The 26,004-nt window shown below is 42.8% G+C and overlaps 1 protein-coding gene across 1 annotated transcript in view; it reads right to left on the reverse strand.

Moving 5' to 3' along the window:
* VPS13C (vacuolar protein sorting 13 homolog C) overlaps positions 1-26,004 on the reverse strand; it is a 548,274-nt gene that overhangs the window by 331,181 nt on the left and 191,089 nt on the right. Inside the window, exons 26-33 of the mRNA XM_073619118.1 lie at positions 25,392-25,509; positions 24,568-24,703; positions 22,111-22,201; positions 19,313-19,473; positions 19,039-19,195; positions 12,585-12,664; positions 12,335-12,394; positions 1,988-2,138 (exon numbers count right to left, since the gene is read on the reverse strand). Of these exons, the coding sequence (XP_073475219.1) occupies positions 1,988-2,138; positions 12,335-12,394; positions 12,585-12,664; positions 19,039-19,195; positions 19,313-19,473; positions 22,111-22,201; positions 24,568-24,703; positions 25,392-25,509 (954 nt within the window). The remainder of the gene's footprint in view (positions 1-1,987; positions 2,139-12,334; positions 12,395-12,584; positions 12,665-19,038; positions 19,196-19,312; positions 19,474-22,110; positions 22,202-24,567; positions 24,704-25,391; positions 25,510-26,004) is intronic.

Here is a 26,004-nt window from a genome sequence, read left to right on the forward strand (position 1 = left end):
ACAATTTGAGAACCTGCTAGTCAACATTTGTTGGCGGAAAGTCCAATACTGGACACAATAGCATTTTTATAGGCAAATCAGTTATATAGGCACAATAGCATTGGGCTGCTGCTCTTCATCCCGGGTCTCTCCTCTCCTGCACTGCAGGCTGTAGAGGGACTGGAGTTCCAGTAGGAGAGTGCTCTGATCCTGCAGGGAGCCCTTGCAAAGCCAGCGCTCAAAGAGTAAGAGACCCTGATAGCGCAGGAGGGAGGAGATAGGGCAAAACACTCAGGGGAGAGGAAGGGGCAACAGCGAAATGTGAACTGAGCCAGGGATGGAGGGGGCGAATGGTGCACAAAAGGGCCAGGGTCTAGACATGATGTCTACACCTGTGCATTTTACCGCCCGCCCTTAGGCACATTAGTTTCCCGGTGTGCCCCCTACATATCAGTTCCCCATGGTCCCGTCCCCCGCTGTGCCCCACTGCTCTACTGCTGTATAACTATGTGTGAAATGCTGCCTGTTCTCCTGCTACAGATGACCAACAGTCTGGGAGAAGGTGGAGGGAGGTGATATCAGGCCAGGACTTGCATGCAGGGCTTGCTGCACGTCCAAATGCTATTGTACCCATATAGCAGCTTTTTTGCTTGCAGTGCCCAATTCCCCTGTAGGTCACAGTAAGGGGTGACAGAATTCTTTCTACCCAGTGTCCCCTAATGAACAATTAAGAAAAGGCACTTGCAAAAAAAAAAAAAAAACGGTTAGTCCTCTACACAGCAGTGCTGAAGAGCCAGATGCAAAACCAGAGAAGTCTAGGCTTTGCAGGAAGTAGCCATTGACACCATTCTGCCACTCACTGATTGAATTAATGTGTGCATGAAGACTCTGTACGCTGTGCTGTATGTTAGATACTGCCAATCACTGTACTCTGTACACCATGCTGTATGTTACACATACAGGACTGCTGAACTTGGCACATTGTATTATACATTATATACAGTATTCTGGACTACTGCACTCTATACACTGAGCTGTGTATCTGTACCACGGTGTTGTTTGGCAGATAATCAATGTGTGCAGTTTTTCATTTTAAACACAGAGCACAACTGTCTGCCACACTCTGAGTTTTGTTATATAATACAGACTCTGGACTACTGCACTCTATAGACGCTCTCTGTATGCTGTTCTGTATATGACAATTTTGGGACACCTGCATTCTTTATGTTGTGCTCCACATTTAATACTTCAGGGTGCTGTTCTTGGTGTGTTGTGCTTTGCATAACAAACTCCTTAACCAATGTAATCTGTATGCCATGCTGTACGTTGCATATTCCAAACCCCTGCATTCTGTATGCCAAACTATTTTTTACACACTCCAGACCGCTGCATTTTGTAAAATGTGCTGTAAGATAGATACACAGAACTGATGTACTCTACATACTCCTGACCATTGGGTTCTATGTACATTACACAGTGTGGGCTACTGTGCTTTGTGGTATAGTACATGCTCTGGTCCACTGGAATATGTATGCTATGCTATATACTATGTACCCTAAACTACTGCACTGTCTTCTGCACTGTATAATACATTCTCTAGACTTCTGAATCCCACACCCATGTTCTATATTCAAACCACTATGAATTTTTATATAAAATGTAAAATGTTATGTTGTTGAAAAGGAAGTTAAAATTACAGAGAAACTAACAAAAATGTAACAACTAGTAAGGTTTAAAAACTTAAACGGCATTATCTGTTCCTGTGAAGAAATAAATATGTATTTTTGTAACACAAAAGTTTATGACAAAAAAGAAATATAACATGGTTTGACAGATGAATGTTCCATGATAAAATGGCCCGTGTCATTAAAGAAGGAGTTAAACAAATCAGCTCCCACACTTGCTACACAATGTTGTTTCATATTAAGCAGTAGGAGGAAAAGCGATAAGGTTTACGCCACATCAGACCTGGTTTCCACAATGAACCAATATTTGTCTTAGGTTTTACCTTTCTTGACAAAAGTCTCTTTGTCCTGTTGCTTCTGTGCAGAGGCTGACTCTGCCTTATCAGGGATGCTTGGCATGGCTTCTGTTATGAAGCCGATAGCAGACAGCAGTGCCTGAGAGTGCAGCAGGAGCTCCATAGATGAAAAGGCCACCTGTTGGAAACAGACATGTTTATGTGAATCTTTCTAGAAACCAGAACGCCACGCAAAGTGTAATTCATGACTACAAGTCCCCTGAGGAAAATGAAATTAGTGAATGCCTTTCACAATCACAGATTAAAGTCTCAATATAGAAAGAAGTTGTGATATCAAGAGAACTAGGAAAAATACATTAAGAAGGATTAGAAGATAAAAAGCCAACTATGCTAAAACGTTCCCATTACTAGCTATATTACAGACATAAGGCTTGGTTAACTTAAGCTGGATCAAAATTCAGCATGTCCAGGAGGGATCGGCGAATATATTAATCCATGTATGGCTGTCCCTGTTCGACAGAAGTTAATCGTTAGATCGCCTTATGTCAAATGGGAATGTTGAAAAAGAATGTTGTCAGTCAGCAGCTGAAGTCACTGATCAATGTGTTCTGAAAGCAGAGTAGTCCCAGTTTCAGAATACATTGACCAACAGGGAAAGATTCCACTATCCAAACCTCGCTTGTGTGGATGGCGGAATCTGTTCATTCTTTTTTTGATCATCCAGCTTGCTGATAAAAAAAAAAAAAACGAAGTAATCTACAACCAGTTTAAGATAGGGGAGTTCTTTCATTTCTTTTTTGCCATCCTCTATAGATAGTGATTTAAACTCACAATTATCACTACCCTGACGTTAGTGTGATTTAATGGGTGATAAACTGTGTTCCTGGAAGTAAGTTTTATTTCTACATTGATGTAAGTGTGATTCTACAATTCAAATAAATTACCATTAAGCTTTTACACTATGTGGAGCATCTTAACCTAACAAGCTTTGTGAACCCAGTCCCCAGGTTTCCTCAACTTGCAAAGAGCATTCATAAATAGAATTATAGACATGCAGGAGTAGGAGGATGAGGAAAATTTTAAGCTAGAATGTTTGCCCAAGAAAAAGATATTGTGCATCGGTGGCGGCCCAACCACAAGGGGCGCAGCCCCCCTAATCCACACGCCTGGACCCTACATGCAGGTCATGGGATGCATGGATTTCAACTGGGGTTTTTTTTTTTTTTTGAAGCACCTAATTAAAGCCTGAGGATCCAATTGGCTTCAAAAAAGGGTGGGCTCGAGGCACAGAGCATTTGTGTGACATTAGCAAATTAATATTTGCTATTGTCTTCCTGCTTCTCCGTCTGGCGAATCAGGAAGCAGGTCCTCAGACCCAATTGGCCAGGGAGCCTCAGGACCCACTTCCTGTTCGGCCGGGAGGAGAAGCAACAGCCCCAGAGTGAGATCACGGTCATCTGCATCCTAAGGTAAGGAGACATCTATCCATCTGTTTCCTGCGAGGGGAGGGGTTGATCGCCGCCTTCACGTCTGTCTCCCACAGGGAGGTGGAGGTTGGGGATCACCGTCTTCTTATCCGTCCTGCCGCCCTTCCGTCTGTCACCCCCAAAATATTAAGTACCAGCCGCACTGTTGTGCATAATTAACTGACATGAGCATATACATTTTGAATCTCACTCTACAAAGAAAAGATACCAACAGGTAGAAATTCAAAACAGTATGCTCTAGAAGAAATTCTGCAGAAATAAAATGAAGCTGTAGTACTCAGGATTGCAAATTCATTACTATTGCATGTTAACGCTTAAACCAAGGATCCCTGGCTAAAACAAAAGAAACAATATTGGCACCATTTAGCTACAGAAGCATTTGAAACCAAACGCATGCAAATCTGCACTTGCACATATGAGTGAACTCATTGAATTATGCTACAAATATGATACAATTTTTTTAAGTTGCCATCAGTGGAACAGGGCAAACCCAGAAATAAGGTTGCCATAAGGCACTGTTAAATGAATTATTGGAAGTACATCACACGCACCTAAGCTACCCTCCACCTTTATATTTGAGGTTATGTTGGGTTGTACACTCTGTTTATACCCATTACATAACGGGGTCTCCTAATACCACGCTTTTAATATATATACATACATATACATGCAGTTCTGGTATATTATACCAGACCTGCAAAAACTGCAGCAAGTGGCCACCCAAAGTATCTTTGTAAAAATGTTGTACTTACTGGAGAATTCTTGGAGCTAATTGAGGGACACAGAAAGTCTTTAAAGTGGAATTCCAGCATGAACTTAACTAGCCTTAAAAATGTCTCCTTTCCCCTCCTCTCTAACCTGTGTAAAAAAGATGCATGTGCTTACCTATTTTCAGCACGCTCCGGTCCAATCACGCGATCTGGCTCCCCTTTGTCAGCCAGTGGTGGCTGCAGGGGAGAGGAGGGAGCACTAACAACAGATGGGCCATGGAAGCCTATGGGTGATATCACAGCTTCAGGCTTTACCAGCCTTTGCAGAGTGCTCTCTTCTCTCCCCTGCAGCCATCACTGACTGACACAGGGGATCATATAACTGGACCGGAGCAAGATAAAAACTGGTATATACATCTTTTTTACACAGGTTAGTCAACATAGGTGTTAGGTAGGTGTGTGTGTGTGTGTGTGTGTGTGTGTGTGTGGGGGGGGGGATTCTTAAGGCTTGTTAGGTTAAGCTAGAAGTGCCCTTTAACATTCAGGTTATATTATTGCCTACAGGGGGGTTGGACACTGGCAAACAAATCTGTAAGCCAGTCTAGGATCATCCTTCCTACCACCAGCATGCCTCAATTTTTTGCTAGTGTCCTAGGAGAATGGATGTTTTTTTTTTTTTTCAAATATAAAGTTTACTCAACTCCAAACAGGGGTGAGGGCCCCAAAGAACATTAGTGATAAATCAAACCAAGTTACAATGGCTTTGCAGAGATGAAATGTGCACAATACAATGTACATTATATAGGCAATCATGAAACTATAGAACATGCATTAATCTCTGATGAAGTACACCTTTGTTAGGATCAATGTTTATTATAAGTATCACGATATTGGGGTGGTCCTCACCTACTTTTTCAACTCTTCTCAAGAGTGGAAAAACCACAAAATTCAATGAGGTAATAGAAGAGAAGGAAGAGAAAGGTAAGGGATGAGAAAGAAAAAGAGGAGAGGGGGGGGGGGGTAAGAGGAAGGAGGGAAAGGGGGGAGGACATGGGGGTAGTTATGGGGGAAGAAGACATGGCGGTAGCTGAGTTGGTAAGTTATCTAGAGAAAGGGGGGGGTACAGACCCAGCAGTTACATAGAAATGGATTAGGAACCTAATAAGTGCTGACCCTCATCAGAATAAATGAAAAGATTCCAAATATCCCAGGTCTGCTTATAGACCCCTTGTTTATGTTGTGCAGTGAAGATCAAATCTTCCATTTTCTTAATTTCTTCCACTCCCCGCAACCACGATGTTATGGCCAGGGGAAGGCTTTGTTTCCACAGGATGGGGATGCACCCCTTCGCTGCATTGAGTAGATGACGTACCAGTGATTTCTTGTATGTCTTGATGGGGATCGATGAGAGGTGTAGGAGACAAAATGCAGGGTCATCAGGGATAGCATAATCTGTGCACTTTTGGGTGATACGTCCGACTTCCCCCCAGAAGCCCCTTAACTTAGGACATGACCAAAAGATATGGATCAGGGTTCCCTCATCCTCCGAACAGCGCCAGCACTGGCCAGAGGTAGACGGAAAACATTTCTTTAGTCTGGAGGGAGTCAGGTACCAGCGGGTGAGTAATTTGAAATTAGATTCTTGTATTTTAGTGCAAAGCGAGGATTTGAGGGAAAGGGTAATGATACGTTGTCTTTGTGTAGGAGAGAATGTGCAGTGTAAATCCCTCTCCCATCTGGTCAGACAGGGCAAATGTGGTTGTGTCTTTGGCGAGATTAGCAGCAAATATGTTTGAGACAGGATGTGGGCTAACGGACCGTCCTCCGAGCAAAGGGCTTCAAACCACGTTTGTTCTCGCGCGAAGTCTTGAGGTCTGGGAAGGGAGTGTAAAAAATGATGTAGTTGTACTGCTTTCCAGAAGGGAAGGTGGTAGGCCCCTGCTGGGTTACACAGATCTGAGATGGATGGCCATTTCCCTCCAAGAACAAACTTAGCTGCGTGATCTCTTCCTGATTCTCTGAGGGAGGTAAATTCCGCCGAGCGTAAGCCCGGATCGAAATTTGGATTGCCCGGTATAGGAAAAAGAGGAGAATTTTTTGACGTGAGAGATGTGTGGAAGGCAATTTGGTGACTATTCCTATGAGTGGATGAGATTTCAGTGCGTGTGGAAGGTCAACATAGCACCACAGTGCTCCCCCTAGTGGTATGCAAGTTTGGAATTGCTCAAGCTGTACCCATTGTTTGGATGTTTTATTTCTCCTCCAATCAAGTATACATCCCAAATGTGAGGCTAGATAGTATATTCATATGTCAGGTAGTGCTAATCCTCCATGTTGTTTGGGGAGAGCCATCTGCATTTGACGTAGACAGGGTCTTTTATGTGCCCATACAAATCTGGTGAAGAGTGAATGGATCTGTTTAAAAAAGAGGGGTGGGATATGGATAGGTAGGGCTTGAATGAGGTATATGAATTTCGGTACTATACTAATTTAAGGAGGTTACATCTCCCGAACCAGGAGTGGAAACCTGCATGCCATTTGTCTAATAAGGCTTGGGTCTTTGTTAAGAGGGGGGGAAAATTTAGTTTGAACGTTCATGTTATGTCAGAAGGGATATTCGTACCCAGATATTTTAGGGCAATCTCAGTCCACTTAAAGCGGAAACTTGATTGCAGTTCAAGTAAGGTGGACGGGGGAACCGCTATGCCCATCGCTTCAGACTTAGAAAAATTTATCTTTAGGTGAGAAATTTCTCCATAAGCTGTGAATTCTCGTAGGGGATTTGGAAGAGAGATTTTAGGATTTGTTAAGGAGAACAGCAGGTCGTCAGCATAAGCCGATATTTTACAGTGGGTGTTACCTACTTGGAGACCTGTGATGTCCTGGTTTGATCTGATAGTACAGAGAAAGTGTTCAAGGGAAAGGGCAAAGAGAAGGGGGGATAGAGGACACCCTTGTTGCGTTCCATTTCTGATGGGGAAGGGACTTCAAAATACTCCGTTAACTTTCACTTGGGCAGAAGGATTTGCGTATATGTTACCAATCCATCGCAACATTCTGTCTCCTAGGCCAATATGACGGAGAACTGAGAACATATAGCCCCAGTTCACCCTGTCAAAGGCCTTTTCGGCGTCTGTACTGACAAATACACTGGGGATTTTATTGGCATTCGCTACTTAAAGGAGGTTGAGGACCTTGATGGTATTATCCCTCGCTTCCCTAGTGGGAATGAACCCAACCTGGTCTAGGTGGATTAGGGATTGGAGATGTTGAGCTAACCTGGTTGCTATTATTTTCGAGAATAATTTGAGGTCCACATTTAAAAGGGAGATGGGTCTATAACTTTCGCAAAGACCCGGATCTTTCCCTTCTTTGTGGATTAAGGAGATATGGGCTTTAAGAGTTTCACTGGGAAAATTGGAATCAGCTCCTAGAGCGTTGAAAAAAGCCACCAAGCGTGGGGCTAAAATTGGTAGAAAGGTCTTATAATATTGGGCCGTGTATCCGTCTGGACCTGGGGCTTTACCTATTTTCATGGAGTTGACCGCTATTTGCAATTCTTCTAGAGTTATGGGTTCGTCCAGTAACGTCTGGGTTTCTGCTGGTAGTGAAGGGAGTTGGGAGTCTGAGATGTATTGGTTGATGTTTGCCTGAGTGGAGGGGGAGCTAGGTAGGTTATATAGGCCTGAGTAGAAGTCCTCGAAACCCTTTGAAATTTGTGTCAGTAAGGTGACTCTTTGACCGTCAAGGGTGGTGATCTGCGGGATGTACGAGGAGGCTTTGATTTCTTTAACTGACTTGGCTAGGAGTTTCCCGCACTTATCTCCTGACTCGTAGGACATCTTGCGACAGAATTGTAAGGCAGCCTTTGCTTTATATTGTAACAAGTCTGTAAATTGAGTACGCAAAGTTCTCAATTTCGTCTCAAGTTCCTGGGTAGGGAGAAGTTTATGTTGTGTTTCAATATTGGACAAATCGGAGAGTACTCTGGTGAGTTGTTCGTTTCTTTTCTTTTTGATATTTGCCCCATGTTTAATGAATATCCCGCGGAGGACACATTTATGTGCCTCCCACAATATTCCAGGATCGCAGTCCTGTATATCGTTCTCTCTGAAATAGAGGTCTATTTCTTTGGTCACATCCTCCAGTACGTCAGGCATTTGTAACAGGCTCACGTTTAAGCGCCAAAAGAGAGATCTGGGTGAGGGTCTCTCAGTGAGTGTATATGTGAGATGTACTGGAGCATGGTCTGACCATGTGATCTGACCCAGTGATGTAGAACTCACCAGGTGTAGCTGGTCATGAGGCATTAAAAAAAGATTAATCCTGGAGTATACCTTGTGTGGGGATGAATAGAAGGTATAGTCCCTCTCCCCTGAGTGTTGAAGTTGCCACACATCAATCAGGTGGGCCTTATGTAGGGTCTGTGCTATGCGTTTCCTGTGTGAATGTGGGTAGGAGGAGCTACCAGAAGAGGTGTCTACTGAGGGGATCAGCGGTACATTAAAGTCTCCCCCTAGTATTAGCTGGCCTTCTTTATAGTCCATTAGCTTATCTATAGTATGTCTGAGAAAACTGTCCTGTGTTCGTTAGGGGCATATAATGTTGCAAGTGTAAACTGTAATTCACCTACTCGACCCTTAAGGAACAGAAAGTGTCCCTCGGGATCCGCTGACACATCCTGGCATTGCCATGGCAGCTTACTGGAGATCAATATGGATACTCCTCTGGATTTGGAATTGCAATTAGTAGAATGGTACACTCGGGGAAAAGATCTATTCTGGAGTACAGGAGATTTGTCTGTTTTAAAATGTGTCTCCTGTATGAAGGCAATATCAATATGTGATTTTTTTAAGGTCGTGGAGCAGCATTCTTCTTTTCTCGGGGGTGTTCAAACCCTTAGCGTTAAGGGAGGTCACCTTAATAGAGTCTACTGCCATGTCTTAAGGTAAAGAAGGAGAGTATTAGGGGGCCTCACTGAGGTTGTGAGAAGGGAAGTAGGGAAAGATGAGGATAGGGAAGAGAGAGGGTAAGAGTAGGGTAGGATGAAGAAATACGGGGACAGTGGCTGAGAAAGTCTAGTCGAACTGTCATCCCGGAGGTTTCAAACTAATCGGGTAAGTCTCACAAACTTGAGGTGTATACCACACCGGGATATCGGGTGTATACAGAGGCCTATGTGGGGTGTGGGCAGACAGTCCCTGTAGGTGAGGACCCGGGTCTCCCACCCATCCTGGACCAACATTAGAAGCAGCAACAATAAACTGTATCTAAAGAAACAGGAATAAAATTCTTTGAACAAGCAACAATATTCATTTTCAAAGAGGACCAGCCAGATGTTCCCCTCTGCATCTCTCAGGCGCAAACGGCAGCCCAATGGTACCACGCAGTAGGTGAACAGCTTGCAGGTTAAGTAAGTTATGTGGAACAGAACTCCATCTCCACCTTAATAAAGGTGGTGGATTTATCTGTTAGAGTGGTATGACACAAGACACGGGTTGGCGGACCGAGCTGATCACATAGCTGAGGTCTCCCATGTGAGGTGTGACAGAACCATACATACACATAAATAGCAGTTATGTCACGTCCCATCATACCCCCTCCCACCAGCATTAAACTCACTAGACCCCACCTGTATCAGTCGGTGTACACATAAATGGGCCTTGAGGACTGCCCCCATCTGGACATTTAGGGAAAATAACATTGCCCACCTTACTATTTCCACATAAACATAAGCATAAAGGTTCTCATACAGCACAAGTTAGATGTTTCTCTTCTCGATCCGCTTAGCAGCGTGTGAGAACTAACGGTGGAGACTGCAGAAACAGCATACTGCATGCATTGCAGCTTTTGGGTTGTGATATATGTCCGCTGGTTCCTGATAGGGATTGAAAGTTCCATGGAGCTGGGAGCTGTATAGTCACCCTTTCGTGCGGACAAGAACTGATGGGGAAGTAAGGCAAATGAAGGGCCCCCATGTTCCAAGCATTAGAGATGGGTGGGTGTGGGTGTAGCAGAGCATAGAGCATGTCGATCAGCGTCTCAACATATTAGTGTGACCCGGATCACAGGGTTGTGAGATGTCGGTAAGATGAGAGGAAGATGAGAGGAAGATGAGGTGGGAGTCTCTAGCGGCAGGCAATGTCAAGAAGAGGTACGCAAGGAGGGTGTTTTAACGGTATTCCAAACTGGGCCTCAGGTAGTCATGTGTGGCAGGTGTCTCAACGGGCTATAAGCTCCAAAGTAGTGGCGTGAGAGGGACAGATAGGACTACTCACGTTTCCCGGAGCTCGTCTTGGGAAAGAGAGCGAGGTTGGCGCCCGCTTCTTTGCAGCCTCTGTGGTCTCGGGATCTGGTTCCTCGTTGCGCTTAGGCGACCTGCAGCTCGTGGGAGATAGTCCAGCCAGTTGGGGATGATAATCGGATCCGCTCCTAGGAAGTCAAACAGGGCCAGCAAGGACTCCGGTGAACGCAGAAGAAATGACCTTTGGTCTTTATGGAAGGTGACCGACAGCGGGAAGCCCCATCGATAGGTAGCGTTGCAACGTCTGGCTAGATCCAGCAGGGGTTTCAGGATGGCTTGTCGAAGTAACGTCGGCCTAGAGATGTCAGGGAGGAGCTTCACAGTTGCACCGTCAAACTCTAGCTCCCCAGATTCCCAGGCTCCACGAGCGATGGCCTCTTTATGAATATAATGGTGCAGGCGACATATCACGTCCCTAGGTCTGGATGGGTCTGACGAGCGAGGGCCCAGCGCAATATGGACCCGGTCAACCTCAATCTGCTCGGGTAGATGGGCTCCCGCCACCCTTCGAAAGATATCCGTGACTGTGGCAAGTAAGTCTGCAGGACCTGAGGCTTCCGGTAGGCCCCTGAGCCGCAAATTATTCCTTCGGCTCCGGTCCTCTATCTCCTCCATACGCAGCTGGAGCTCCACTGCAGAGGCAGTTTGATCTCTCTGTTGGGTTTCAAGGGTCGTGACTCTCTGTTCTAGGGTCGCTAGAGAGGATTAGCCCGTTGTTAAGCGCGTGTTCAGGGCCTGTTCCTCCTGTTTAACTGCCCGAATCGCCTTCCTGTGAGCGGCTTCCACTCTCCCCACTAAGGCCTCAATGTCCGCCCTCATCGGGAGAACCTGCAGAATGGCTTTCAGCTCAGCATCAGCCCCAAACGTGATCGGTAGGTGCGGGGTTCTATCCAAGTCTGTCGCTGTAGGTATGGAGGAGCTGGGATATAGTATCGGGCTCAGAGATCCCTCTGAAGAGACGGGATGCGCCATGAGGTCTGGTGACTGCGAGCGGGAGCTCCGCGGGTCCACCATCTTGAGTTCGGGGGAGCCGGAGCGTGACCTTTTAAAAAGTCTCTGAAAATCACCTATAGCAGGGGTGCTGAGGGCTGGGCTGGTCCTCTTTTTATTCCTCTTGTAAGTCCGCTTATTGGATGTGAGCATTCTGTAAAAATAGAGCGATAATAGCCAAGATGGGCGAGGAGAGACCAGGAGCTCTGTGGAAACACGTCTCTACTCGGTCATGTCCAGACCACGCCCCCCCGAATGGATGTTTTTTATTCAGCTAAGCACTGTTAAGACTAACCCATTTTTTCTTCAATCAAGACTCTTCTCTACATTGCAGTTGGAGCATTGTTTCTTGGACTGCAGCTCTAAAGTACAGCCATCCTTTGGTGTATTGTATCCATAGCCTGCTTGACTGGGCATTTCAGGGATAAGCCTGGAAGAGAGCTTTGGGCGCCATTTTCAACCTGACACTTGCCAGACTCCATTCTGATGAAAGTTAGCTCCCGAGTGCTTTCCAAGTCCAGGCTGGTAATGCTTTAGCACTTGCTCCACATGCGAAGACTCACTTTGTGAGTGGGCCTGTCATGCCAAGCACCAGGACCTACCGCATGTGCAAAAGTTATAGGTTGCCTTTATTCTCTATTCCTGACAGTTTCTGCCACAGTGGGGTTAACACTGTGGGACTGGGCACTGACATCATCTGCTGTTCTAGTGTTGAGTGCTAGCTCTCTTTACCACCCTAAAGCATAGATGAAGTGCCTCCTTTGCTGCTTTTCCTGCTTGCAAAAGCCATGTTTAACTCAAAGGATTAAAATTCCTGTCTCTCTCAATGAGCAAGAAAGAAATCAAGAATAAAACAGAATTTTATATATTTCACAGTTTGTACCTTTAGGGTCTGTTCGGTGTTCTCAAAAGTAGTTTGAAAATTTGGACCACTTTTGTCAGCCTGAAAAAAAAAAAAAAAAAAAATTAAAAAAAAAAAAAAGGTTTACCTTGCTGTGTGCATGCAAAATAGTAAAAAAAATGAACAAAATGTTCTTTCATTTGAGGTACTTTTTTCAGAGACAAATTCAACTGCAGATGGATGCACATGTGCCAAGTACCATTAGAGAATAATATGAATGACAATATCTTACCTTAATATATTCCACTTTCAAGAGATCTAGCCCTTCTTTATCTGAAGAGTTTATTAGATGAAGAGGTTGTGTGCAGAGACCTGAATAATTAATAAAGTATGGTTATGTCAATTGCCTTGTTACATTTAAAGTATAAGTATAGGTAGCTAAGGGCAAACAAGGATGTTGTGCAGGCGCCCGACACCATCCTTATCAACCAATTATGTCATTGGTTGTTAGGACGCTGGAAGCTGGAAGGTTTTAATGGTGCACAATGAAACCTGTGGCTTTGTGTAACTAAAATGCAGGCTTGATTCACTTGCTGGTTTGTATACAATTTTTGGGCACCCTTGAAGAAACTTGAAGGCACCCTGGTTGAAAACAGCTGGATTAGAACACCTATTAGGCGTTTATTGCTGCCTTTATCCCCATTAGGGAGATTTATCCTCTCTATTTATCCTGTTTGCCATTATCATTGAAAGTAAAATAAAATTTTAGGTTGTCCCCAGGAAAGTAATAGACGGGACATTTTCCAATGGGGACACTAGTCCTTGTGACCTGGCTCCTCCCCAATATGACACAGATGGCAAAATTAACAATCCAAATTGAAAAAAAAAAAAGTTTTGTCTATAGTTCTACTTTAAATAAAGTTTTAATTTCCCTACTATTCAGTAACAGTATGTAAATAAGCAGCAATGTATCTAGCAGAGGTCATTGCAGATGTATAGCACTAAAGATACAACCCCTTAAAGTAGGAGTAAACTCCCTTGTACGATTTTTACCTATAGGTAAGCCTATAATAAGGTAAATACAGTAAATATCTCCTATTTAGTACATATTTACTTTAGATGCAGTTGGTGACGTCACCGGCACATGCACTCTGAAGGAACCGGATACCCCTACTGTTCCTTCAGAGCCGTGCTGTAAAAAGTGATTCCCACACACATGCGTGGGAGTGACGTCATTGACGGCTCGGCCATTCATATCGCTGAAGCCCGCAAACCCAGAAGGAAGACCGGGTGAAGATGGAAACACCTTCAGCGGTGACAGCGCGCAGCTGGAGGACTTCGTTTTCAGGTAAGTCTGTCATAAAGTAAGTCTGTCATCAATCGGCTTCGGGTGCCAGCACTGTAAGTAAGGGAAACCGGCAGCAAAGCCTTCAGGCTTAACAGTCGTTTTCCTACTGTGCATGCGTGAGTAGGACCGTGCTTTCTGAATGGTCCTGCCAGCTTCTGGGGCCTGCGTGCATCCCAGAAGGCAGTGGGAGGAAGGTGGAGCTGAAAATGTTGTAGATCGCCAATCTTACCCAAAAGTAGTAGGGGGTACCTGTCAAATGCAGGTACCCGCGCTCCCCCACAAAAAGTGCCAAATGCGGCAGTGGAGGGGGGAGTACGAACAAATAGGGCTTTGCTTTTTTGTGTTTTTTTTTTTCTGCAATTTATTTTCGCTTTAATAGCAAAAGTGTGCAAAGCAAACCATTACGACTTTATTATAAAGCTGTAAATTGCTTTAGGTTTGGTTTGTGGGCTGTCTATTTAACTGTAGCCTAAAATATAACCATCATTTAACATTTCATTATCTGCCAGGACAAAACAGTTTGCTTTTGTGAAGCAGCAAGTATGGATGCATTTCAGAAAGGAGCAGATAGAGGACAGCAATATAAACTTTTTTGTGTACCTCTGTTAAGATAAAGTGAAATGTTCTTCTTTTCTTCAAAGAGAAATAAAAGTTTGGGATGTTTCTGTTCTAAGCTGCAGGAAATGTCAGAAAACATCCCCCTCTCCCTACACCACCTCCACGGTGGGGGGGAAACCTTCACTGGAAAAAGGCTTCCGAGTAGGTCCAGTGGGCTTAGAGGTGGAGAGTCTGCCATGAAAAAAGGAATTTCCAAAGAGAAACTCACCTTCAAAGGGCATGTATAAAATGCACCTTTCCTGAGGATGGTTCCCAGACTATGCTTAAAGTGGTTGTTAACCCACTGTGCACAATGCACACCATCTTCTCTGTTTATTAATGTAACATGCTCCATTGTCTGTGTTTTATAAAAAAAAGCAGCTATATACTTGTTTACAGAGCCCCGATTGGCGCTCACGTGTCCCGCCGCCTCTCTCAGCTGGACAGCTGCAGCGGGTGGGGCCGAGGAACCCCCACTGATGTCAGTCAGGAGGGTAGGAGGAGAGAGGCGGCAGGTCACGAGCACACCAATCGGCCCTCTGTAAACACAGACACTGGAGCACTTTACATTCAGTCCTCATGCACACGGACGTTTTTACAGCTGCTTTTTTGAGCTTTTTTTGCAGCTTAAAAAGGCTTGTCTATGATAGTCTATGGCTTCATGCCCACCTAGGCGTTTTTGAGCTGCAAGTGGCATAGGCGTTTTTAAGCTGTAAAAAAAACCCAGGACCAGTGGGTTCTGAGAGACGTTTTTCAGCTGTAAAAACGCTCTAACTCTCAAAAACGCTCAAAAACGTCATTCACCAACGTTTAACGTTTTTGATCCATTGAAAAAGAAAAAAAAATTGAAAAAAAAAAAAAACCGCTAAAAAACGCTAACGTGGAAAAACGCTCAAAAACGCTCAAAAACGCTATTGCAAAAACGCTGAAAAAAGTTAAAAAAAAAATCACTGCAAAGATACTGGCGTTTTCATAACGTTATTTTAACAGTCTGTGTGCATGAGGACTAATAAACAGAGAGGATGGTGTAAAAAATCAACAGTAATTTCAGCAGCAGGAGGGGAGGGGGCAGGCACAGACATGGAGCTGACAGGCAGGAAGGGAGGGCGGGAGAGGACAGAGGAGGACAGGAGAGAGAGCAGCTGACGGAGGCGCGTAAACTGACCACGGTGTCAAGGCTCAGCAGCCATGATATACCGTGGTCAGTTTACAGGGGGGGGGGCATAGCCAGGCAGGATCAGCCAGGTTTTTTAGGTGATACAGGGGGCCAAATTACACAGTACAAGCACTGTGCTGTATGACATGCTTTAAAGGAACAGAATCCATTTTTCTTTTTTATTTTTAGGGTAATAAACACTTTAAATCCATAAAATTTTGCAAATATGCACTGAAAGTAAGGACGTTTTGGAGATCTGATTTAATTCTTCATGTCATCTAAACAGAATAGTAGGGCTAGGGGCAAGAGCTGCAACAAGAATAATGACACAAAAAAAAGAGGAAAGTGCACCAAAAATAAGCCACGTCCATAAATCATTGAGGATACAAAATAAGGTAGTACTGAGTATTACCAGGGAGGCGGACTTTTTTGGCTAAGAAACAGTGGAGAAGATATAGCAGTATAAAAAGTATAAATTTATTGAAAAATACAATATCTAAAAAACAATGACGATTGTAACATATAGCATCTATGATTATTGTGCAGTGAGCCCTTGTATGTCTACATGTTTCACCGTTAGGCTTCCTCAGGACACAGCCAAGGATCACAGATGAGACAGAGAAGGGAATATGTCTCTCTATCTTAAATTGGGATGCAAAATCATGCAAGTCACGGTAGCATGAGAAAGTTCAAACAGCAGTAAGAAAGTATATTAGATATAGCTAAATATCTCAGCAGGGGCATGTAAACAATATTCCTAATTAAGGGAGCAGCCATTAGAGGGAGGAGGGCCAACGTGCAGTGTATTGCTGTCTCCCAGGGGCACGCTGGATTATTTGTATCCTGAATATGCAGCGATGGGATTGTATTGAGCCTTCAGCATTGTTGGCCCTCCTCCCTCTAATGGCTGCTCCCTTATAGACGCTATAACTTTTGCACAAACCAATCAATATATGCTTATTGCGATTTTTTTTACCAAAAATATGTAGAAGAATACGTATCGGCCGAAACTGAGGAAAAAAATTTGTTTTTTTTTTTAAAAATTGGGATAATTATTATAGCAAAAAGTAAAAAATATTGTGTTTTTTTCTAAATTGTCGCTCTTCTTTTGTTTATAGCGCAAAAAATAAAAACCGCAGAGGTGATCAAATACCACCAAAAGAAAGCTCTATTTGTGGTTTAAAGTGCGACAGTGCTGAAAACTAAAAATTGGTCTGGGAAGGAAGGGGGTGAAAATGCCCGGTATTGAACCGGTTAAAGGAGGGAATAGAAACAATAAATGGATTATTCAGTACATGAATTGCCAGATCCACAGTGAGAACAGTATATTTTTTCCTAAATTACACTTTCATAGGGTACAAGGCATCAAAATGTTCAGGAGAAGGGAATAACCACTCAAAATCATATGAAGCCATTTATTTTCATATAGTAGTTTGGGTGATAATAATAACGATAACAGAAATCGCCCAAATGGTCCTAATCAAAAGTTTACATACCCTGGAATGTTTGGCCTTGGTACAGACACACAAGGTGACACACACAGGTTAAAATGGCAATTAGAAGTGAATTTCCCACAGCTGTGGCTTTTTAAATTGGAATTAGTGTCTGTGTATAAATACTAATGAGTTTGTTAGCTCTCACTTGGATGCACGGAGCAGGCTAGATACTGAGCCATGGGGAGCAGAGAACTGTCAAAAGATCTGCGTAACAAGGTAATGGAACTCTATAAAAATGGAAAAGGATACGAAAAGATATTCAAAACCTTGCATATGCCAGTCAGTACTATTCAATCACTTGATAAGTGGAAAGATCAGGGATCTCTTGATACCAGGCCCAGGTCAGCTAGACCAAGAAAGATTGCAGCCACAGCTGCCAGAAGAATTGTTCATGATACAAAGAGAAACCCACAGGTAACCTCAGAAGAAATACAGGCTGCTGTGGAAAAAGACGTTGTGGTTGTTTTCAAGGAGCACAATACGACGATACTTGCACAAAAATTAGCTGCATGGCCGAGTTGCCAGAAAGAAGCCTTTACTGCGCCAATGCCACAAACAAAGCCTGGGCTTTTTTGTTTGAGCACAGAACTAACTCCCTGGTTGGACAGGCAAAATGCAGATGCACTTCTTGTCAGTAGTATCTAAGATTTAAAGGGTGGAGCAAGTCAAACCTCTCAAGCTCTAAAAGAAACCTTTTTAAGTCCTACAATACATAGAATAAGCTGAACAGATACCATAGTCATCAGATACCATAGACATAGTGCTGTTTCAAAATAAAGAGGGATTACTGTAAGCAAAAAGGGGCAAGCAGAATTGTATAGAAATCAGAATTCTTCAAGCGATCTTATTAACATTATCATGAAAAAAAAAATCTTATTATTAAAAAAATTATAATAAAACAAATTATAAATATTATGGACATTAATATTCACAGTTTTAAGTATGAAGCAAATGGGAAGCAGACACAGGAGGATGAAACAGCAATATTAAGTAATGCATTCAGTGAAGCATTAGAAAAGTGTTACTCTGAAAAAACATTAACCCCTTCCCGCCGAGCGTACGCAGATGTGCGTACTCGGATTTCAGGGTTTATACTGGGATGATGCCCGCAGCTGCAGGCATCATCCCGGTACTGTTTTTTAAAGCCGGCGATCAACTTTCCAGGGAAAACAACCGAAGTGGCTAAAAGCCGCTCGGTTGTTATACCGAAGGAGTGGGGGGGGGGGGACGTCTCCGCCTCCCGCTGCTCTTACCGGGCCTCCCGTTCCACCAGGAGGCACGATCAACAATCCGGCTAGGGACAGACTAAAACAAAGCCGTAAGCGGCTTCGTTCCAGTCTGCTAATTGTAAACACGGAAATTACGTCACTTCCCGTTTACTCGGCTGCCAATGGCGCCGGTTTAAAAAAAAATATACAGTATTCAGAATCGCCGAAAACGGCGATTTGAATACTTTGAAGTGCAAGGTAGTAGGTTTAAAGACCCCCGATCCCTCCATACAGAGTACCTGTCACCACCTATTACTTGTGACAGCAATAAAAGTGATCAAAAAACATTTTTTTTTTTTAAACACAATTTATTAATATAAAAATAAATAAAATAAATAAGGAAAAAACATTTTTTTTTAAAGCACCCCCGTCGTCGCGAGCTCGCGCAGCAAAGAAAACTAATACGGAAGTCGCTCCAGCATATGTAAACGGTGTTCAAATCACACATGTGAGGTATCGCCGCAATCGGCAGAGCGAGAGCAATAATTCTAGCACTAGACCTCCTCTGTAACTCTAACCTAGTAACCATAAAAAAAAAAAAATTTAAAGCGTCGCCTATGGAGATTTTTAGGTACCATAGTTTGTCGCCATTCCACGAGTGCGTGCAATTATAAAGCATGACATGTTTGGTATCTATTTACTCAGCGTAACCTCATCTTTCACATTATAGAAAAAAAATTGGGCTAACTTTACATTTTTTTTTTTTTTTTAATTCATGAAAGTGTCCCTTTTCCCAAAAAAGTTGTTTGGCGGCTCCAAGTAATTTTCTAGCAAAAAATACGGATTTTAACTTGTAAACACCAAATGTCAAAAATAGGCTTAGTCATGAAAGGGTTAATTTTCACAATACAATTAACATGATAATGTGTAGTTTGCTTTACCTAGAACATCATAGTAGTCCAGACTAATTGATTTTAGATAGGCCACAGCTTGAAGATTGTAGGTCTTAACACAAGCATCAGTACCCAATTGCTGTATACTGAACACCAAAACTGTGGTCTCCTCTTTCTGTTGTTGTTTGGTCAATTCCAAAATAACCTAAAGAGTCAAAGTACCATATGGTTTAGAGGACCACAAAACACGTAGTAAGATCTGATGCAGCAAAAAAATGATTTAATTATAAATGTATTGAGATAATTGTGTACATTAACTTACTTCTTTAACTTCAAATTTCAGGTGCAGATCTGTCAGCTCCTCAGGAGTAGTGTCTGCTGCAGGTTTGGAATTATCCTCAAGCGAGGGCTTTTTTGGAACAGGGTTAGGGCTCACAAAGGAAGGATCAACATCTTTAGTGTCAAAGAACTCTTCATCGGAGTCTGCAAAAAACAGTAAGCACACAAAACAGTAGAATGATTATATCTGTGTATGGCAAAAACGACTGTTTCATTGGAAAAACCTGCATAAAAACTATTATGAGGCTACAATTGCTGATCACTTGAACATACTTGTTGCCGGGCTGTCTCTGGCTTCAATAATTTTTAGCAAAACTGACACTGAATAAGCATGCTGCATACAAAATCAAGTGAGGTTAGAGTTCTGAAAATGCATACTCGTTCAGCACTCGCGAATCAGAAAGTACTTGAGGTGATTGTAGCTGTATTAGTGCACTTGCAACAAGAACAATTGAGTAGTGTTCGTGATAATTTTTTTATTAGCACTAACACCCAAATTGTATGAACAAGCTTTGTGTGTCCCCATTCTTCAAAGTTCAAGCAGTACTACTAATACTCAAAGTATTAGAAGAATGTTAAATAAGAAAGTCTTTGAGGGGAAAAAAAGAAAAAAGAAAAAAACACAGACATATGTACACAGCAATGGTAAATAAACTTCAATAGTTAGTGAGATAAAGGTAGGGAGAGCGCGAGTAAGGCTGGCCATACATGGTTCGAATTCCTGCTGAACTGGCCAAGATTCAAACCATTAATGGGCAGGCTGAAAGTACCAAGTTGATCAAATCGAGTACAGCCAGCCTGCCAGATTCTCTTATGATAATCATTAGCATCCACTATAGCCGCTAGCAATAATCAGGGTCTTCTCCCGGCGGGGATTGCATCTCCGGCCCCCACGCTGCGAGCAGACTTTAGCTCAGCAGGAGGGATTCCCCTGTCAGCACTGTCTGTATTGATGGGGGAAATTGTGTGAATTTATTTCCTGATTGTACAGTGCAGGACACAATCTTCCTTTTTTTTTGTAGAATTTTTTTTTTTTTTTTTTTAATAAAAAGATAAGTTTTTCAAATAAACAGAAGAATGAAAAACAGTACTTAGATAAGAGACAGAGGACACAATCTTCTTTAAATCACTATGGCCAGGACAGGCAAAAGCAGTCCAGCTGAGGGGTTGGAAACACAGTAAACAATAAACAAGCCCACATAAAAGTTCAAGAAAGGCTGAACAGACTCAGAGTGGCAGCAAACAGCACCTTACACCTGAAACTGGCATCAGAGGAGGCTTGAACAAAGCCTGAACAAAGGCAATAATGAGAGAATAAGAGTCTGAAGGTCTCATAAAAACAAGGATGAGATTTGTCCCTTAAGACCCGGTTCACACTGATGCAATGCATAATTTTCAGCAAATTCTGTTGGGTTTCAAAATCGCACCCCATTCATGCGAACCGCTGCAGGTGCACTGCGACACCCCGAAATCAGTTCACAAATCACATTTTGTATGGCTCAAAGTGAACCGCATCTACACAAAAATCAAGCATGACTTTTTTTATTTGCCGCACCAGAATCGGACCCCATGCGATCAGATTCTGGTGCGGCACAAAAAAAAAAAAAAAAAAAAAGGGTCACGCTTGATTTTGGTGTGGATGCGGTGCAATTTGAGCCATACAGAATGAATGGCTCAAATCACACTGCTGCAGAATCGCATGAAATTTGACCAGGAATTCAGTGCGATTCCTATTCAAATTGCATGTGGTTCCAGTGTGAACCGGGACTAATGGTACTTTAGTCCAATTTTTGGTCGAGACCAGACTGGAGGAAGGAAAGGATACATCCCACAGAGTACGATCTAGGGTGAAAGTCTTTTGACATGCACCACACAAAATAGGTCCTTCAGGTGCGATAACAACAAAATATTTACTGCAACACTGCCCTCACTAAACCCAATTCACAGGACAAAAAAAAACCCTTTAATAACCAGGTAATATAACAATATTAGTGTAGATATTATTAACAAAATGACACTGAAAACAAAATCACAACAAGTGTATTAATGTTGGACACATTGAGGTTATTTCCTTCAGGTGTGATGGAAGGCTTTACAAGAAGTCAAATTACTAGCCTTCAAGAGGGTCGTGACGAAAGAATCCGAAAGGCCCGGAACAGCAGAAAGGCATAAAACAGACTTAGCTAATCCCACGGCAGGCGGTGTGCACTGTGAAGGCCAAAAGGTCCCTGGACGACAAACCAGTCTAGTATTTGTTGAATTTGGACACCAGAAAGAGCACACCCAGTGTTCCCCCCATCTGGGGCAAAAGGCATGAAAGACCTACGGATAGACAGCTCATTCCCCCAAAACCAGACGCTCATGAATAAGAAACCATGCCTGGGATGTGGACAGCGGATGGGCCATAAGTTCTATCCAAGACAGGCTTAGGTCTGCTTCCTTTAGAAGTTGCAACTCAACATTCTGGCCATGTGGGACAAATGGCCTCAATCCTTTGTCTTATGCATCTGAATCCCAAGCCTTAAATTCTCTCTGACATAGTGGATTACCATTCTGGCGCTGAAGTTAAGTAAAGCTTTTCCTCCAGTCGTAAAGGCTGTGCTGCTTAAATGTCAGCAAATGTCAGAAAAAGGCTTAGGCATGAAGGGGTTAATATGTTGTTTCATAAAATATATACAGTATACTGGGGAAAGAGGAGTGGGTAAATAGCAGCAAAAGAAAAACAGCCTAATCCTTATGAGGTGAACATGCACAACAAGCATAAATGCAATGTGTGGCTACCTGATGAGTCTGCCTCTATAAAAAGAGACTTCGCAATTTCTTGTTTTAAGAGTTTTTCTGGTCTTCTGGATAAAATCGGGACAGCGGCGATCTGGATTTTTCAGAGAAAAACAAAACCCTATTAGTAGTTCACAAAACACAGAAGTTTCAACTTACAAATGCATAACAGATGTGTTTCCGTGCCTGTGTATAATTTGCTTATTAATTAACGCACACTTTAATTGACTTAAGCTGTTATTGTATGCTGATGAATCTAATACACACTTGAGCTCCTCCCTCTTCTGTGTCTGCCTTCATAGCAAGCGGCTTGCTATGGGGACAGAGGTGTGGGCTCGCTACAGAGCCAGGCTGTGTGTATCCATGGACACGCATAGCATGGACTGGGCCCGCCCCCTCCTTCCTTACTGGATTTGACTAACAGCAGGGGCTTAGGGCTCCCGCTGCTATCAATCTGCCCTGTGAGACCTGGGAGAAAGAGCAGTGCTGCCGAAGACGGGCACATTGTTGGATAGATACAGGACTCAGGTAAGTATTCAGGGGGGAAAGCCAACAGCTATTGAAAGGTTTCTCACCCTAATGAAGGCAACGCATTAAGGTAAAAAATCTTGTGATTTTGCAACCACTTTAAAACAGAAGTATGGGTTAAAAAAAATGTATACTCACCTATGTAGATGCAGCATCGATCTGATGTTGCAGCTGTCCCACGCCAGCTCTACACCAACTGAGCGATCAAACACTGCTGATTGCTCAATCTTGGGCCACTCTAAGCACAGAGCGGTGATGGTCAGTTCTCAGTCTGTGATCTGCCCCTCCAACACTCACTGGAGTGCCAAGCTGCAGAGTAATCAGGCATCTGGGTGGATGCTGACATTAACATCAGGATCTCTGAGAACCTGGCTCAGTGACATCAGCAGACAGCAGGATTTAGCCAGCTGATGGCTAAAACTGGGTCACAGTAGTGCAGAACTTTTTTTCCTAAAATGGTAAAAAATGATAAATTTTCTCAGTTTTAACATTTGAAATGATTTCTATTTATTATTGTGAATAAATTATGGCTTTATGAGATCTGCAAATCATTGCATTCTGTTTTATGTAGGTTTTACACAGCGTCAGAACGTTTTTGGTTTTGGGGTTGTACATCTTTGAAAATCATCAGATAGAAAATATGACCACAAGTAAAGTAATTCATGTGACCTTGTGACTTAAAGCTGTATTAAACCCAAACAAATAAAAGGATACACCGTGGGGTATAGAAAAGATACGCCCACTTTAAAATAATCACATTTCGTTGCTTTGCAAAAAATCACCCCCCTTAAGTCAGTATTTTGTTGGACCACCTTTTGCTTCAATTACAGCCTTTAGTCTGTTGGAATATGTCTCTACTAACTTTGCACATCTAGACTTTGCAATATTTGCCCACTCTTCTTTGCAGAACTACTCAAGTTCAGTTAAATTTGATGGTGCCCATTTGTGGACTGCAGTCTTCAAGTCATTCCACAAATTTTCAATGGGGTTTAAGTTTGGGCTCTGACTAAAGCAAGATCGGACTTTAAACAAACTTTTCCGTGGATTTCTGTCCAAAGGGCGTTGGCCGTGAACTTGTATTGCATACACACGGCAGGACTTTTTAGGCAACAAATATGAACGTAGTGACGTTTCAAAGTACTGACGACACTTCAAAAGAGGACTTTCTCCAACACCACCCTTTTGTTAACTTCTGTATTGTTGTCTGAACTTTTGCATTGGTTCTGAGCATGCGTGTTTGTACTTTGTACTAAAGTCCGATGGTTTTGTGTACACACAATTGGACTTGCCGACATAGGACTTTTGTTGCCACCAAGTTTGTCTGTTCGCACAGCCAACATTTGTCCGATGAAAACCGAAAAAGTTTGTCCGATGGAGCGTAGACACGGTCAGATGTTGCCTTAAGACAGCTAATTTGCATGTTTGTTATCAAAAAGTCAGATCGTGTGTACGGGGCCTTAAGACATGCAAGGACATTTACCATTTTCTCCTTCAACCACTGTGTGGTAATTTTTGCTGTGTGCTTTGGTGTCATAGTCAGGTTGGAAGGTAAACCTTCTTCCCATTGACAACTTTCTTGCAGAGGGCAGCAGATCTTCCTCAAGAATTTGATGGTATTACCTTGCGAGCGCGCTCCCGAGTCCAGCATTTGTGTCCATAGACATGTATTGCCAGACTCGGCCCTGTCCCTCGCGTCATTGGATTTGATTGACAGCAGCGGGAGCCAATGGCTGCGCTGTTATCAATCTATCCAATCAAGAGCCGAGAACGTCGGGCAGAGGAAGAGTGTGTCTCCGCCGGGTGAAATTCCAGGGCTCAGGTAAGTAAAACGGGGGGGGCTATTAGAATGCATTAAGGTAAAAAAACACGAGGGTTTACAACCCCTTTAACTGTTTTTGTGTAAAATACTCAATCCTGTGGAAACATACTTACTCTCTTCTCTTTTGTAGCTGGAGTGACAGCATGCTGCTGAGGCAGCGGGATGCTGTTAACAAGTTCAAACACTCCTTGGAGTTTGCGGTCAGAGGTCTTGAGGCGCAACAATGGTAACTCTCCAGACACTTTAAACCTACAATGAAAATAATCTTAGCCTAAAGCATTTGGCAAAGCTCACATTATTACATTTGAGCAAGAAAAACACTTTGTAAAATAACAATGTGCTCATGTGTTTATATAAAAATCATTTTCCAAGCCACAGATGTAAAAAGCAATTAGTGCTGCTGACCTCAGCGCTTACCATCTTTGTTTCTCTTTCTTTACCATCATACTTTTATTTTACACCTTTGTTTTGCTTTGCATTCCTCTCTTGCAAAAACTCTGTCCTGTTTTTTCGAGTGGCTCTGTCACTCTAAAAAGTCATATGGAGACAACTTTGCATGTGCACTCCCCATCTGGCATTTATATGCATCCCCAGAAACAGATTACAGGGCAGAAAGCCACTCCCTTGCGCCCCACCCCCTCTCATTCCAGCACGTATGCAGTCCCTTCTGCATAGTGCAAAAGATACTGTTCGAGGAAGCAGTACTGTGCTATCTGGAGCCAGCAGTGGCGCACAATTAGTAATGTGCAGGTAAATACTGCATTTGAGATTTGCATTTGCATTTACACATTTCAGAAAATAATTCAACATATTCTGGGTCTTAATGTTTGGTTGCAGAAAATTGTTGACAGAAAGAACACAGTAGATAAATCAGACAGTGGGTTTGGTACAAAGGTTTATATAAAAGAAAAAGTTCTAAACTGTACAAGACCCTCACCTTGGCATTCTGCTGTCTCGCTCTACCATGGCTTTTCCAATCTGCAAATCAATGTCGAGGGGCTGCAGAAGGTGGAGAGATGAGGAATTCATAGCCCGGGCCTTCTTCCAGTCCTCACCTGCACTCATGCAAAAAAAGAAAAACAATAAAAAAAACACATTTTAAAAACGTCTGCTGATCATTCTATTTGTGATAAATTTTATTCACCCGATGATCCCTGCACGAAAACAAATAAAAAAAAAGAAAAATATGAGCTGTGTGTTCAGTGCATTATAATCAATGCAGTATGTGAAAAATGAATTTATTAAATTTATTAAAGTGCCAAAAAGAACGGTTTGTACTGCACAGCAACCAAATTATAAATATTTTTTAAAAGAGGTCATATGTTACAGAGGAAAAACTGATTTTTTTTCAGATACTTTGATAAATGAAGCCCAGTCCAAATAGCATTTGCTCTTTAATTAGGTATAGACAGTAAGTGAAACATGCTCAAACGTGTGGCTTTGCAAAAATGTTGTCTATTCTAATACAGTTTACTCCAATAATATATCCTAGCAATGCAGCAAAGGTAGCTAAGAAGTCAAAGTATCAGTCCGCTGACTGAACAAATATA

The sequence above is a fragment of the Aquarana catesbeiana genome, linkage group LG03 (genome assembly GCF_042186555.1).
Source record: "Aquarana catesbeiana isolate 2022-GZ linkage group LG03, ASM4218655v1, whole genome shotgun sequence".
NCBI classification, from domain to species: domain Eukaryota; kingdom Metazoa; phylum Chordata; class Amphibia; order Anura; family Ranidae; genus Aquarana; species Aquarana catesbeiana.